Genomic DNA, 16967 nt, shown 5'->3' with positions numbered 1-16967 from the left:
CACTCTGCAGTCAGAGATCTATATACATGCGCACGCAGCACGTCTGGCTCTGGTTACCCTGGTTACCTTGATGAGTAAATCCATACGCTTTGGAATCTTTGATACTGCATGGTCCTCGTGCTCCAACCAGCGGACTACTTTTTTTCCTGACGAAGGGGCGGAAACGATACATGACTGTAGTCAAGCTATCGGCTCTGTATTTCAACAACAAATCAAGACCGAACAGCGACGTTATCACAATATAATTACGAGGCAAAGACCGTCGTGTTGTTTTATATCGGTTCAGGTGGAAGTTCAAGTGTTTTCTGTAATTGTAGCGTTAAGTCATCGGTGAGTTTATTTTTTATCTTCCCTCCAAACGTGTTGTTTCGGTAACGTTACATTGTGCACGAGTCTACCGTTACCTTACAGCTAATGTGCATGTTTTCAATGGAGATGAAAACCAGCGCTGTCTAATTAGGAGACACGCTTCTTATTATGCTTTAATAACCATTATAATCGGCAGACATCGCTAACGCGAAAGCAATATGGAGGAGACACCAAACTGTGGGTCCCTCCGAGGCTTTGTCGTGCGGTGTTTTTCTTCTGTAGTCGTTATGCTTGCTACAATAGCAACAACGCCGTCCCCACTCCACCACATTGTGTGTATATTACCCCACGACAATGCTAATTTAAAGTAGGTAACGCATGGTTTGTTTAATCATCGGCTCTGTATTTCTACAACAACGTTACATTCTGCTAAGCAGCCACCAGGTGATGTTGTTGTTGTTGATGCTGCTGGCACCACCGCTGTTACCGCCATATTATTAAAGTGATGAGATCCTCTGTAATTACCTGATAAAGGTGATCAGTAATACATTTGGTCAGGGCATATTTTATACACTTGTACTACCACCTAAGATACAGTGGTGGTAAGTGCATTAACTCAAGTACTTAAGTACACATTTGATGTACTTGTACTTTACTTCGGAGTCTTTTCTTTTCATGCCACTTAATACTTCTACTCCACTACATCTTAGAGGGAAATATTGTACTCTTTAATTCAATATATATTTATCTGACAGCTTTATTTACTTTACAAAGTTAAGCTTTTTTTTGCATACAAAACACATGATGGGCTCTGGGTACTTGTGGCAGCATTTCTCTTTCTATTATCTTTTCTATTTTCCAAAACAAACAAACAATCAATCGATTAATGGAGAAAGAAATCAACAGATTAATTCATAATGAAAATAATCATTAGTTTATAGTTCAAAATGAGCTCCAGCTCAACCAACGACAACAGTAAAATCCTTCTTTTACATTAATGCCTGAGTAATAATAATCTAATGATACAATATATAACAGGGCATTTTTCTTCTTTTAATGCTTTAACTACATTTTCCTGAATATACCTACATCATTTTACAGAAGTAACATTTTCAATGCAATTACATTTGACAGTGTTGTATTAGTACTTTTACTTAAGAAAAGGATCTGAATACTTCCTCTACCACTGCTTGAGATACAATGAGTTTACACCATGTCATAAGGTAACCGGTAACTTTAGGCAATGCAGATTAGGCAGCCTTCTTTAATATAAATCAATAACTGGAAGAAAAAACTCAACATAAACAATTGGTTTTAAAAAATATCACAAAGTGAAACACATCGTTGCTGTCGGGCAGAAACCTTGTATCTCCATATTTAGTCATTTTATTTTATTTTTTCATAAATCAAAGCTATTGGTCCCCTTTTAAGTCTGACTGTGTGTTTTACAAATATTTAAACAGTATCAAGGCGGTTTCGTCTGAAGAAAATAACTCTCAATAAAATGTTTTTTAAATTTTCATTTTTTTTTTTCATTTCCGCTCGACAGCGACGATATATTGATTGCTGGTAATCTACATTGCCTCACATTGTTACCCTTGTATCTTCTCAATAAATCCCATTCTCCAATGCTGTTTTCTCCTCTCTATCACATTGATTCCCGTTTGCCTCCATTACGCAACAATCTTGATGTTGACCAGTAACCTGCTGGTCCCCAGGTCTACCTGATGAGTATGAGCCTGACTACAGAACCCCCTAACGATGTTCCTGCTGTTACAGAAGGTTTAATACATCATTATTTTCCAACATAAATGTCTCTGTATCACTTTGTTTTTGTGCGTTAAGGTGTGTCAGGAGTCAAGGAATGAATTAAGTCATGTATGTTGACAAAGTGGCACTCTAAATGTCTGTTACCCATTTGAACGTGTCCCAAACAAATGCGGACATCTTAAACTCTTAATTTTAACACCTGCAGGCTTTAAGAGTTTTCAGTTTTTAAGCCTCAGCAGCTGTTAAAAGGGTGTGTCTTTAGGGTCAGTAACTATCTGCTCACCACTCCTGTTTTCTAACCCATCAGAGAGCAAAATGACTACAGTCGAGAAGGACAAGAAGCCAGATGATGTGGAAGAGGAGGAGGAGGAGGAGGAAGAATATGTGGTGGAAAAGGTCCTGAATCGGCGGGTGGTGAAAGGGAGAGTAGAATATCTTCTCAAGTGGAAAGGCTTCTCTGAGTGAGTGTTTTGGTGGGAGTTGTTGTCAGAAACATTAGGGATGTGACTTGTGACAAAACTCACAGTTTTAAGTTGGCGATACGATTTTCTCACAAATATTTTCAACAGAATGAGCTGCAGACAAATGACTGAAAAATATTCCTTTACTTCTATAAACCGTGCAAAACAACAGATGTGTCTTCTTATTAAAGTGCAGCTAAATAACAAAAATGAAATTAAAAAAATTAACAATTACATTTTTAAAACAAATCCCACATCAAAATAACTAAAAAACAAAAAATATCTTCAAATAAATAAACTAAGAAGACGTAGTGACGTCTGAAGTCAAACAAGTGAAATCTAAAATAGATTACGCCCTAGGCCGTTTAAACATTGCATCGTGATTAATTTTTTATCTCAACCGGTTGTAATCTTTACACATTTATATTGATTTTTAACCGATTCACGATACATCGTTACATCCCTAATAAACATATTGCATCGTCTACTTTCTTTTCCTGTCATTATCCTATTTCTACAGTACTCTTACTTTATGTACTTGTGTCTGCAGGGAAGACAACACGTGGGAGCCAGAAGACAACCTGGACTGTCCAGATTTGATTGCAGAATTCCTGCAGTCCCAGAAATCAGCACACGAGGGTAAGAGGAAGGGGGCCGGAGACGCAGAAGGAGACGAGAGTAAAACAAAGAAGAAAAAAGATGATGTAAGTCCCAATCCTTTGTTTTTGTTTGAGTCCATAAGTGATCTATCTATCATAACTGGTACTGGGGTTATTATGCATAGTTACGAGATCTATTGTATTAAGGGCCCTGACACACCAAGCCAACCTCAAAGAAGTAGCAAAGACAGACTCATTCTTCATGTCAAATCTTCTGTTAAAAGTTGCAATTGAACACACCACAAAGACTACAGCCAACAGCCAGCTGACCACTAACATGCATGTATGTTTTACACAATGAGTCAGTCTGTGTCTGTTAAGACAAACAAGACAAAGTAGTCTAATATCTGACACCACTGTGAATAAGATTAAATTGTCTCATCAGTAATAATATGTGTAAAATGTCTAAAATGTAATAATATGTCTAATAAAAAACTTGCAACTGGCACTGTTGAGCTGTTTTCTTTGCTTTGCTCTGGTGTTGCCAGCCCATCGTCTGCTGCTTGTGAGAACAACAAAAAAGGCAGACACAAAATAAGTCTTTTGATCCACAGAGCATGAGATTACGGTAATTTTTTGGGGGCGAAGCAGTTTAAAACATTGCCAAGAAAGAATGGTGAAACAGCGTGCCACAGTGAGTCGGTTAGATGAAGAGTTGCAGGCGGCAGGTGTTTATCATAGTTTAGGCAAACCTAAACCACATCAAGGTAAGGAACTTTTTGTCATGGAAAACCGCATCACAGGCTCATGATAAAGCAGGGTGCTGGTTTTCCAACCATAAGGGACTTAAGGTGTACACTTTAACAGCTCCTTACTTTGGGATCAATCAACCAATTCCATGCTTCCTCTTCTAGGGGTGGGGAAAACTCGATACAGCATAGTATCGCAGTATTTTTCGTGGTTATACTGTATCGATACATGGACTCCAAGTGTCCATTTTTTTATTATATGAATGGACCTTTTTCACAGCAGACATTTTGACTTATAGTAGGAAAAGCACAGTTGAAATTGATAACCTTAACGATGGCTCAATTCCATCAAGTGTCCCATGCTACGTTTACACGTGGCCGGCTATTTTCATAAACGGACATTTCAACCTCTCCGTTTTCAAAAATAACATCGTGCACAGCTGTCAGTTTTCAGAAAAGTGTTCGTTTACACGTACCCGTGTACATATGCCGTCAAGAGCATGCCAAACCTGTAGGTGGCAGTGTAACGAGAAGCTCAAGCCCACGTTAGCCAATCAGAATCCCGAAAATAGCAACAGCAACGAATCACTTCCTCTCTCTTCTCTCCCTCACTTCCTCGGCTGCCTAAACCTCCGTTTGTCTCAGTTTACATGCAAACGTGCAAACAAAGTTTTCCAAAATCTCCACTCTAGTTGGAGTTTTTAGAAAGAATCGTTTTCAGAGGCAAATTCTCCATTTGCGTGTAAACGAAGGGCACAAACTAAGGGAAATGTCTCAGTTTTTCAAAATAACCATATACGTGTAAACAGGGTAGCAGTAAGCTATTTCAGTGAGTCAGCATGCACAATACCAGGGCCTCTCCTAAGTGGAATGCAGCCATCATTAATGGTCTTGAATACACCTGTGCTTTTCCTATTATGACATGTCAACGTGTCTGCTGTGAAAAAGGTCTATTGCACATGAGAATTTAACTTTTTGGCTACTTTTTTAATTAATTAAATGTATTAAATAAAGTTTAAGGGAGATGAACAAACAGAGAAATTAATCTTTTTAGATAAAACTAAAGTTTTTCCTTTGGGGAAATAATTTGAAGTTGCAATATATCGCAGAATATCGCAATATGTTTGAAATTGCAATAATATGGTATTGTAACATAAGTATGGTGATAATATCGTATCGTGGGGCCTCCGGTGATTCCTTCCCCCGCCCCCTCCCCTACATGCAGGATACCCTCTGTGTAGTCACACACCTGCTATACAGGCAACTCTCGGGCTGAATCTCAAATGGTTGGACTTCACCGCACTTGCAGACTCGTTCCCAGGAAGTCTGCGAGTGCCTTGGTTTGTCTAGATCCACAATTCATCAAGTCTGCATGTGGACATTCTGCAGACTTGCAGAGAGTCGGCTCGGGTTGCAGACCACTCCCAGTTCATTGCAATAAAGATGTGACACAAGACAATGTTTAACCTTAAAGTATTTTACAAATATGTAGAACTGAAAAGAATTAACGCACGAGCTGATCGACAGAAAACTAATTATCAAATGTTTCGATCATTTAAAGGCCCTGAACACCCACAAAGGTGTTTTCAGTTACACTGGCTGATTGGACCTCTTCCCAGGACTGTGTGGGTGTGTTTAGACTGATTGATTGACACCTTCCTGAATCTCCTGTTAGCTTTGTTGCACCTGTTAAGTGAGGACAAATGACAGCTTTACCATTCTTATTGGTAGAAAAGATCTGTGAGCATCAAAAGCTCCAGCCCACCTTCAACCAGAGCAGAGGTCTAATGAGCCAGAATAACTGAAAACACCTGTGTGGGTGTTCAGAGGCTTTATGTCATTGCCAAGCTGGTTCCAGCTTTTCAAACATGGGGATTTTATTCTTTTTTTCTGTCATACGCGATAGTAAACTTAATATGTTTTGGGTTTTGGTTGGTCGGACAAAGCAAGATATTTGAAGACATCAACTTTAGCTGTGTATAACAGGCAATTTTCACTATTTTCAGACATTGTATTGATAGAATGATAACATCGATAATGAAAGTAATTGTCAGTTGCTGCCCTGCAAATATGGAAATGGCAAAAAAAAGCATCACACATACACATGAAATCTTCAAACATTTGCTCCACATGCATGCAGCCATGTTGATTGACAGTTCAATTTGTCCCAAACTTTTTCTGTTTTTACAGCAGTTCCCCAGTGTTTTTGTGGCATTCTGTTCATCTGAATTTGTTTTTAAATTCAGATAGGAATCTTGAAATACTGCAGGTACTTGGTATTTATGCTGAAATGTTGTTTTGGGCTCGATTAAAGTTGTGTTTTGTTGTTTGATCCTCAGACAGAGAAGCTAAGGGGCTTTGCTCGAGGGCTGGATCCAGAAAGGATTATTGGTGCCACAGATTCCACAGGAGAGCTCATGTTCCTCATGAAATGGTTGGTACAGCACCTCAAAGGCCATGAACACCCACACAGGTGTTTTTAGTTAATGTGGCTGATTGGACCTCTTCCCAGGACTGTGTGGGTGTGTGTATAGACTGATTGACTTCTTCCTGAGTCCCCTGTTAGTGGTGTTGCACCTGTTGGGGTGGGACAAATGACCGCTGTATCATTCTTATTGGTAGAAAGAATTTGTGTCCTCATAAGTTCAACCTGAGTCTAATCAGCCAGAATAACTGAAATCACCTGTCGGTCTGTGAATGCCAAATTACAGTCAGTTGAATTTGTTTCTGCGTTTGCAGGAAAAACTCTGACGAAGCCGACCTGGTGCCGGCGAAGGAGGCCAACGTGAAGTGTCCGCAGGTGGTCATCTCTTTCTACGAAGAGAGACTTACTTGGCACTCGTATCCCACTGAAGACGAGAAGAAAGATGACAAAAACTAACACAGGGCGAAGGGGTAGAGGGAAGGAAAGAAAAGAAACTGTAGTTTTGAACTTCATTGTACATGTACTTTCCAGAGGTATTTTGGGGAGACCGGGAGGGGGGGGGGCAAAGACAAGCAAGGCATTATTGGACTCATTCGTCTTATGGTACAGTATCACTCATTTGATTCTACTTTTATCTGGATAGTCAAACTGTATATATGCTTCAGGTTTGCTTGACAAAACCCAAATGAAATTTAAAGAAACGGCAGTGTTAATTTTCAGTGTCGACTCGGCCGCTTCGGTATCATTTCCACACATTTGGTCCAGTGCTCGGTCATCTTGCTATGAGATTGTATCAGTGAGGTGGTTTTTATTTCATATGTGTCGTGTGTTTTTTTTTTTTTTTTTTTTTACATGGTTCATTGGTGCTTTTGAGGTCCATCTTAACTGTTTCCTTCCGACTTGTTTAGTTCACGGTTACGAACCCTTTTCAGTGGTTAAATTTGGTCGTTGGTACTCTTTGTGGTGTTTTTCATTCTCGTCTCTTGCTTGTCGGTTTTTGGAGAATAAACCACTTTTTGTTAATCTGCCGTTTCAACTGGTGTCACTTTTAATATAACATTAGGGCTACAACAAACATTTTTTTCCCATTAACTGATTAATCGCTTGATCTGTAAAACATCAGAAGACAGTGAAAAATGGCCATAACAATAGCCAAGAGTGTTTGTTTGATTTTCCTTGCTTGAGAGACGATTGATTAACAAATACTTGGCGATTCATTTTCTGTCGATTGAGTACTTGATTAATCGACTAATTGTCACCGAGATTTGGTTGTTCCCGGTCATGAGGCTCCTTCCAAGAAGCAGGTTTTCTGAGTTATCGGGTTAACTTTGCAAATTTAAAATCTGGAGCCCCTCAAAATCTATCTAGATAAATTGAGAAACCTGCTTTTTGGATCCCTTAATGTACAGTATAACAATATACAATTCATGACAACTAGAACACAAGAGTCACAGGTGAAAATAAAAACACTTTATTAATCAATAAAAACAATTCTTGATTGCCGGCAAATACCTCAAAACAGAGGAAACTACATCCAAACTGAAAGCAGAGGGTGAGGCCGTTATGGAGACATTTGACAAACTACATAAATCATGACAAATAAATATTTACATAACAAGACAGACAAAAAAAGTGCACTAAGTAGTAGCAGTACTAAATTGTTGGTGTTACACTGAAGTGAATGTTAACCAGTTCCATGCCTGAATATCACATTTAATGAGGACATATCTGCTTTCAAAAACATTTTTTTTGGACATCATTTATGTTGCGAGTTCTGTTCAGCCTCTTGTAAATATTCTAGCCTAATCGCTATCTCAGCTGCAACAATTACCTATTTTTTTCTTTTTAAAAGAGGACGATGTTACACGTACTGACAGAACTTCATTCAAACAAGTAATAGCACTTCTTTGAGGACGTTTTCCTTCAGTTCTCAAAACATTTAAAGTGAGAGATAATGAGATTGTGATATAAAGGCAAATCAAAGTGGCCACAACACACAGTCATTTCACGCATTCAAATAACTTTTATCTCACGTAACACCTTGGCTCACTTTGTTAACACAAACAAATTAAACACTCGGACTCAATATTTAAGCCAAGACCTCAGCTTTACAGCAGTTAAAAATTGCCTCAAGTGGCTTTCAGTTGGGTAACGTTGGCAAATAAGTTCATGAAAAGGGATATCGCTAAACCACAGCGACAACTGAGCCTGTTCTAAGTTAGTGCTTAAAACGAGGCGTCCAAAAGAAACCGATAGATGATCCATAAATCTTAATCTGTGACAGCCTGGAGAAATTGGTGGAAATCAAACGTTACTCTGTGGAGCTCTGGGCCCGTGTCACAGTATCTTCAATTCCTCTTATGATAACAGGCTCTGCGTGACGTTTTAAAATCAACCAAAAGAGTGTAGACTTTTACATAAAGCTGATGTAGCTAGACCTATAACCTTGCTTATACTACAGATTATGAACAGTTAATAAGAGCCTTCCTAAACGCAGCTCCTGTATTTAAACCTGCAGCGAAGGAATAGCGACAGACACGGCAAAATGCATATAGCCAAGCCTTTTAAAGACAAATTACAGTGCTATGTATAATTTATAAGGAAGTTGATACATTTTGCAATGCAGTGCATCTCCTCCTTAAAACATCCATGTGCTCCTCTTGCAGGACTTCAACTCCAGGCCTCTTTTAGCAGTGGCCAGCCCAGGAACACTCAGCTTCTGACTCTATTCTTGTCTCAACATCCTCCTTTCCACACATACAAAAACCCATTCTTTTCAGGGCCTTCTGAACTTGAGATGCCGCCAACAAACTGACTCAAAAACTGGAATTTGCGACACACAAACCGACAGAATTGGAGTGCAGTGTTTGAGCATTTAAGATGTGTTCAGATCTAGTGATGTGCACCATATAACCTTTGGTTAGTATGGGTGTTAATTGCATCCTAAAATGATGGACTTTCCTTTAGCCTTTGGTATCTAAACTCTCACAACCATAGATGCTGTTCTTTGCCTGAAGATTTGCAACTTAAAAGCCTCAGTGACAAAAATCACTAAAAGTCTCCAGGAAGGGATGTTCTCTGTCCTTTTAAAACCTTCGGTGCATAGGTATTCCAACCATCCTTGTTGACAGTGTTCTTTTACTTCCACTTTTCTCAATACCCGTCCCTTGTTACTCCCTACACATCTTCTCCATCCTCAGTGGTTTGGTGCAAAAGGATCAAGAGCAGCTAATTTTTTTCTAATAGCTCATTTAATGTCCTTTTATATCCCTCGTCTCCTTGCTTATCGTTTCCCCCCCGTCTAAATAACGAAATATCAGTACTCAAACGAAGAGCTACTTCTGCGTCAAAGTTGTTTCCAGGAAGAAAAAAACAAAACAAATGTAGGAACAGAATGAAAAGGGAGAAACTAATGCAGGAAGAGTAGTCAACAATACCGTTTTTCTACTCACCAGAATCTTCTTAAAGGAAAAAAGGACATCTCTCTTGCATCTGCAGAAATCTTTCTTATTGATTTAGCAAAGTGATAGAATAAACAGCAGTTTGCCCACCCCTCACTTCTTTTTGTCTTTTTGTTTTTTCTCGGGCTTACGGTTCTGCTCAGCAGTTGTCACGCCGCGGGGCATGATCAGCACGCTGCCGTCAGCGCTGTACTGGAGCGAGTACTCACTGGGGGGGTAGGGCCGGCCCTCCTCATCCCGTAGCTGAGTGAACACCTCTTGGTACAGACTTTGCATCTTCTGCTTCATCTGCCGGATGGAACGAATGAACTCCATCTTCTCCTTCAGTAGGCGGGACTTGTCGCGCCTCAGGTCCTGGACGCCCTGCTCCAGGTTGATGATGGTGTCCAGCTTGCGCTTGCGGCAGTTCTGGGCCGCCATCTTGTTCTTGCCACGCCTGCGGATGTCGCGGATGAGGGCTAGCTGGCCTTCGCTCAGGTGGTGCTTGGCTAGAAGCTCATTGAACTCTTCCACGGGCAGGTTGATGATCTTCTCGTTGGAGAAGGGGATTTTCATGGCCCGGGCTCGGCGTTCATCGCGGCTTGAGTGCTTGTCGAGCAAGTCCTGAGGAGGCTGAAGCTTGTTGTGTTTGTCGCGGACAGTCTTCTTCCCAACTGAAATGGGGAGCTCTGGATGCTCAGCGAACGCAGAGGAAAGCGGCAGGTTGTAAGTGTGATTGTGGCTGATGCTGTCGAGCTGAGGGAGGCCGTGGAACTGGGAGGGGTCCTGGTAGCTCATGCGGCACAGCTTGCTGTACCCAGGCTGATAACCACCGACGGCACCTTCCTCCGTCTCCACAGTAGCGACCTCGGAGTCGGTGCTGTACCCCACGGCTCCCTCCTCGGAGAAGGTGGCAGACGTCGACGACGAAGACGCTGCCGAAGAGCAGGATGTCTCGGAGCTGCTCGGGGAGGCTGGGCTGTGGCTGGAGTCCAGGGAGAGGCCAGAATCGGAGTCAAGCTCATCCTCCAACTGCGAAGCTTGAGCCTGACTGAAGCCCTCTTCCATAGCGAGGTCCAGCAAGCTGATCTCATCTAACATGGACTCTTCCAGCAGGTTGCTGAATGGATCGGGCAGGATTGGCGTGGACGTAATGTTGGTACTAGAACTATTGATGTGTGGTGGGAGAAAGATCCCTGTCAGGTTAGTGGCGCCAAATGTGGAGTTGATGTTGCTGGAGTTGCTGGAAGCGAGTCTGGGCATTGTGGTTCTCGGGGCGTTGCTAGTAGAGTCCAACTGGGGATTGAAAATCTGGGGGAAGTCTTGGCTGCAGCTGGGCAGGGAGGCCTGGTGAAGGCTGACATCCTGGTTTACCGGTGTTGAGTGAGTAGGGAGTCCAAAGTTTCCCCCGGTGTTTGACTCAGTTGTCCCACTTGAGTCGATGTCACTGCTGGAGTTGCTGTGGGGCGAAGTGATGTTCACTTCCATTGCCTTTTGAACAGAGAGATTTTGTTAAATATACACACATTTCTTTAAATTCTAAAGCATGTTTTTGTGCTAAGTAATTATGCGACAAAATCTGTATTATTTCACACTTTGACACAGTAAAGAGGCAATCTTTTCATACTTCCAAATATGCTTTTGCCCTAGAGTGATACACTATTATCAGAGAAGAATTTTCCCCCAATTTGTAATATTTTTTTATTGGTTGAAATACAGTTGGTTTTGTTTTGGATTGACCAATTATATTAATGGTGTCAGGGCAAACAAATACATCTCGGTACACAGTTAAAAGGTGATATATTTTAAAAAGTAGGCATACTTGTAGCTCCATGATGGCCATGATGTCTTGCCACTGCTGCTCCAGGTCTAACTGGGGCTCTGCTGGGGGCAGCTGTGGTGCCAGAGGAAGGCTCTGAGAAGTAGACGGAACTCCATCATTGGAAACTATTTCCGGGGTGACAACCGGTGCTGGAAACTATTTAAAAAAAAACAAACAAAAAAAACATTGTAACAACTTCACTGTAGTTGTTTCCACACCCAACATGACATCATGACGTTGCGTAAACATACACGCCCACTTTCTTAAGCCAAGTGGCGTTTTATCTGTATGCATTTTGAGCTATCTGCGTGTATGTCTACGCTGTATACAGCGGACGTAAACAAACGCCACTTGTAGAAAGTGTTATCTGTACGCATTTTGAGCGCCGTATACAGCGGACGGGTTGGGTTTAGGAAAAGAAGAACGGGGTCGGATTTAGTAAAAGAAGAGAGCGACAGTTGAGTTTAGGAAACGCGACACGCGGGACACGATCCCCGTTCTCCTGGGTGAAAGTCCTGCGTCCAATTTTCGCCCTTTCATACTACTCTCTACGGCGTAAATTCACACGCAATCGCAAGGTAATGTAAGTCAATGGAGGCCAAACGGCGTTGATAAACATGCTAAAAAGCGAGTATGCATCTTGATAACACGCCAATAATGGCATACGAATTGGCGTGTCATACATACGCCACTTATTGAGATCAGTCTGCCACACCAATGAAAAAGACAATACTTTCAGCTTACATGTGAAATAACACATTTTTATGTTTTTTTTTTTTACCTCAGATTCTTCTCCAAAAGGGAAAGTGGCCTCCAGCAGCCTCAAGCATTCTTGTAGAGAGAGTGAAGTCTGTGAGCCCAGACCTGGGAGCTGGGTAATAACAACAAAAGAGATACAAATACAGTCAAAAGTATTTATTATTGTTGGACGCTTATTCACCTGTAGTTCAGGTCATTTTGGGCCGGACCACTGAAAGAAAAAGACATTTATCTTCTCTCGTGTCACAAAGAAATAACTGATTATGAGCATTATTAGTCATGTTTGAAGGCTTGGTTTGTTAGTCTTGATTGAAGGCTAAGGCACATCTCACATTCTTTTTTTACATTATTAACATCTTGCATCGTTGATAAATATTCTGTGTAATCGCCCAATTAAACGCTCAGCTACTGCAGTCAGGTCAGACCTTTCAGTCTAATACGATATAAACAAAAGAACATTTTTGTTTTCTTTATCGGTTTCAGATTCATAAAAACGTCACAGATGCCACGAATACCAGCACTGGATAAGCTGAAGTTTTGTAGTTTTACGAAGATTACGATTCTGAATGGCCACTGAACCACTGGAAAATTCTCTTGGATGGTAAGCCCTGAAACAAATGTGATCCAATAGTATTTCAACTTCATAAACGCAACAGCTCAATTTGCTTAATTTCTCCCTCCACTGTCTGAGGCTTAATTCATCGACTGGTGTGACACAACAATGAGATGAAACTCGTATTTAAACTAGGCAATTTCACAAATCTGAACACAATATTTCAACCCACAATGTTTTAGGCGAATGGTGAAAAGAGACTAACTGGAAATGTCTCCAGGTGAATACAAACTCATTCTGAGCAGACAAAATGATCCTTTATCACCTCCGTGCAGCGTCTACTATTCTAGTTTTCTTTTTATGAACTATACTGTAGGACAGTTAACTGTACTAGCTCCCACTGTATGAAACACTAGGATATCGAGATCCATTTAGTCTACAAACCTGCTCTGGAATACTCTCTCCAGTCTCCCCATCTACTGGCTGAGCACCTTGTAAGTTCACTCCATTTCTCCACCTCTCTTGTTCCTCATTCCCGTCTTTGTTCTCCTGTGGGTGGGGCTTCTCCTCCTCACTCTCCTTCTGACGGTTGCTGTAGTTGAACACTTCTCTTCCTGCACCGAGGTCGATGTCCTGTCTCCATAGGATGTCAATCAAGTCAATGTCCTGGAAAAACATATAGCAACCATTGAAAAATGGCCCTGTGCAGAGGAAAAAAAAAAATTGAACTCATACTGTAGCGAGATTAAAAAAAGGACATATCTGGGCCATTTATTATTGAATTATTTACGATAATAAACTAGTACTTATGTGTATCTTTTATACAAGCAGTTCGGCTTATTTTATAAGAGTGGGCAATTTTGGCAGATCATGCAACAGAAATGCAGTCAGATGGTGCAACCATGACAGAAACACTTTGACATGGTGGGTATCATGTGATTAGAAAGAAGTCTTAGTTCATTACAGTCCAACAATGACTTTGTGTGACCCCCTACCTCCGCTGCATCAATATCGCCATTATGTGCAGGTTTTCTCAAAGAACGACAAAAATAAACTATCATACACAGAGATGTTGTTCAAATGTAGCAAGTAAATGCTAAAAAATGTGACTTTTTTTCTTATGCGTCGTTTTAGGAGTAAATTAATTTAGATGAGATTTAGATTTGCTGTGGATTTAAAAGTTGCACCCACATTAACTGTGACAAGAATCACAGCTGTCATGAATGTGACTCAACTGGTTTGACTAAAAATATCTGACACTGATTAAAGACCAGGCCTTCGGACCATGAATGATATTGGTAGACCCATGTAAACTCACTGTATATGTTTTAATTTCTTTGGAATACAGTGTACTCATGTGTTTAATGCTGCCACACCCCTAAATATTTATGAAACCGATGCTAGCTCTTAATGTAGTTAGGATTGACTGATTAAGTTGTAAAGGTATTTAAAGTATACAAAATTGATAATAATGAATGCTTTTCTGAATATATAACTTATTTCTCTTAACATATTTGGCTTGTGTTGCTAATTGGAAGATTAGTTTACCACTAAATTAGGCCAATCAAAACAAAGTACATCCATGCTAACATTTAATTTCCCAACTGCTGGGTTTATGTCAACATAAATACATTATAAAATCCTGCTCGTCCAATGTATTTGGGACACAGCAAGTGAATGTGGTGTCAAGAAGCGACTGTGAAAAGGAGGCGTTTGCCCCCTTCTTTAGACAGGTGCTCCCCAGGTGTTGGCAGAGTGAAGGAAGAAACAAGCTGCAGTACCTCTTTGGTGAGGTCGTCATTGCCATCCCTGCTGCTCGGCTCCTGGTTGCCCTCTGGGGCCACAGCTCCCAGGCTGCTGTCCGCTTCGTTCAGGTTGTATGTGGATTCAGGTGTTCCGCTTCCTCCCCTCATGGCCGGGGTAGCGTCAGGGTTGTTAGCGTCCTCTAGGCCGCCCCCATTGTCCAGGGTGATGCTGGGGCTGGACTGGCTGCTGGTGGACACCACAGTCTCTGAGTCACGATGCACTAGCCAGGTGTTGAGCTCGGTACTGGGCACAAAGATGCGATCCAGCTGGCGCACCTGGTTCAGCAGCCGCCGAGTGGTGAAAAACTGGTCGAGGTCCACACTCTTTGGATGGATGCCATTGCCGTCCAGCGTGTTGCGCAGGTTGTGAAATTGTGTCTGGGTGTAGGCTGAGCTAGGGCCCAGGATGATCTCTCTCAGTGGGGGCAGCTGGTTGCTTAGATAGGTGTCAACGTCCACCCGCACCCCAATGAGACTCAGAAGGATGGTGAACTGAATCAGGCCCTCTGTGAAGTATTTTTTCAGGTAAAGCATTTCTTTACAAAGGAACAAAAGGTAAAAAATAAAAACAAAAACGGGGCCAACTAGCTTGGATCAATAACTTCTGTACTTGTACTAGAAGATGGAGATAGATACATGAACATAGAAAAGTGGTTAAAGATAGTGAGGGGAAAGGGTCTTCAACAGGATTCTGTATGTTTAAAAGGCATATAAGATCCAAGATGGGGTTTCCACTCTGAGAGAGTCCAGTTTGTGCTCAAAGCTTTTTTCTTCATCAGGTTCTCATCTTCCCATTCCTGACAAAAGTGAGAAAATACATTTTATTGCTCCACTTCATACTACAGTAGTTCAACATTATAACCACACTGCTTCCAGCTCTAAGACACACAAATCTTACCTACCTACATTTGCATTAAACACGTTAATGACACAAAAAAAAAAAAAAATCAGGACTTGCTAGCCCACTGCAACCACTCCATCCTCCCAGGACTAGAGAACTGATGTCGGCTCGTACCGGACGCGCAATGCCTTTTTCGTTCTTGTAAATTCAGCAGACCACAGATGGTGAACACAGAGCTTTAGATATCACCCCACCCTTGACAGGACAACTACTTCTTGTGGGTGCTGCTGAAGGTGAATGGGAGAGTCGAGAAGGCTCGCAGGGCTGGCTAGCACACGCGCAAACGACAGCGTTAGATAGCGGGCAGGGTCCCTCCCTCCTCTCGCACAGCTGCGCCTATCTTCGTCCTTATGACGTTAGCGGTTAGCTACCTGGTGTTTTTTAAACCCGGCTACTGCTATTACACATGTATAACCACTTTGATACAGAACATAAAGTAGCGATGGTATGCCGTGTCGCCACATTAGCTAGTTAGCTCGCATCTCTGTTTACCCTAAAAAGTGACAGGTACCTCTACTTCCGCCGTGGCTAGCATCAAACAATCTCCCTAGCAACAAGTGGTGAAAAGATAATTGACAGATTGCACAGCCATTCGCGGGCCTCAAGCGCCGTAACGACACATGACTCCAGAATCTCCCGACCAATAGGAATAGCGCATGGGTGGGACTTAAAGAAAAAGCTGAACTACTATTGGAACTCGAAGCTACACACTGTGCTAGCCTTAAAAGCTAGTTTGCTGCTAACTACCCTAAGCATTTAACTACTTTTAAAAGTGATTTATGTATTAAACAAGACACACTTCTGTATCCAGTCACCCACACTTAAATACTACGTATTTATCTATGTGTTTGCTAACGTTAGCTCATGCCATAAATCATTGCAATCCGTGTATTACGCATTATTAACGTTAGTTAATTGATTTAATACTTACGCATGAAGATTTGGCAACTGTGTCTTCATGCACAACTGTCCACTACCTCCTAAGAACAGTAGTCACGTCCCGTTTCATTAAAAGTTCCACAATGTTGCCCGATGTAGCATTGTCCAGCTTTTTCTTATTGAATGGCCCACCATGACTTGCAAAATTGCTAGCTGGCCCGGCTAGCCAAGCAAGCGCCCACCAAAACACGCTTCCACACAGAGCATGCGTAGAACATTCTAGTAGCAAGCTTTCATCAGCCTTTAGAAGATCCCCTACTGACAATATTACACAGAATTATACAATATAATCACATTTTATTAAGAATAATTAAGATATTCAGTGGAATTCAATACCTTGTTTATCCCAAATAAATTAAGTAATATACCACACAATTTTACAAAATACTTATGGATGGTTTTTCAAACCAACCATCTCATTAAATTAGAAGCCAA

The 16967-nt window shown here is 41.3% G+C and overlaps 2 protein-coding genes across 7 annotated transcripts; one reads left to right on the top strand and one right to left on the bottom strand.

The window, feature by feature from the left end:
* The first annotated feature begins 54 nt into the window (after positions 1–54).
* cbx1b (chromobox homolog 1b (HP1 beta homolog Drosophila)) lies at positions 55–7336 on the top strand. Of its 4 annotated transcripts, none has more exons than XM_031315421.2 (6): positions 56–330; positions 2010–2091; positions 2387–2540; positions 3091–3244; positions 6228–6322; positions 6628–7336. In XM_031315421.2, exons 2-6 carry the CDS (start codon positions 2037–2039, stop codon positions 6767–6769), a joined length of 600 nt encoding a protein of 199 aa, XP_031171281.1. In that variant the 5' UTR covers positions 56–330; positions 2010–2036; the 3' UTR covers positions 6770–7336. The 4 variants fall into 4 exon arrangements, with proteins under 4 accessions (XP_031171283.1, XP_031171281.1, XP_031171282.1 ...); XM_031315422.2 differs by having other exon boundaries at positions 85–330; positions 2028–2091; XM_031315424.2 differs by lacking the exon at positions 2010–2091 and having other exon boundaries at positions 93–330.
* Positions 7337–7761: 425 nt separating this feature from the next.
* On the bottom strand, positions 7762–16761 carry nfe2l1b (nuclear factor, erythroid 2-like 1b). 3 transcript variants are annotated; one of them, XM_031315378.2, is made up of 6 exons: positions 16525–16761; positions 14669–15489; positions 13332–13553; positions 12357–12446; positions 11576–11731; positions 7762–11244 (listed from the first exon to the last, which is right to left on the bottom strand). In XM_031315378.2, exons 2-6 carry the CDS (start codon positions 15224–15226, stop codon positions 9868–9870), a joined length of 2403 nt encoding a protein of 800 aa, XP_031171238.1. In that variant the 5' UTR covers positions 15227–15489; positions 16525–16761; the 3' UTR covers positions 7762–9867. The 3 variants fall into 3 exon arrangements, with proteins under 3 accessions (XP_031171238.1, XP_031171239.1, XP_031171240.1); XM_031315379.2 differs by lacking the exon at positions 16525–16761 and adding an exon at positions 15595–16368; XM_031315380.2 differs by lacking the exon at positions 16525–16761 and adding an exon at positions 15599–16368.
* Between the last annotated feature and the right edge of the window lie 206 nt (positions 16762–16967).

The sequence above is a fragment of the Sander lucioperca genome, chromosome 22 (genome assembly GCF_008315115.2).
Source record: "Sander lucioperca isolate FBNREF2018 chromosome 22, SLUC_FBN_1.2, whole genome shotgun sequence".
In the NCBI taxonomy this organism is placed as follows: Eukaryota; Metazoa; Chordata; class Actinopteri; order Perciformes; family Percidae; genus Sander; species Sander lucioperca.
This window is presented reverse-complemented; position numbering and strand designations above follow the sequence as displayed.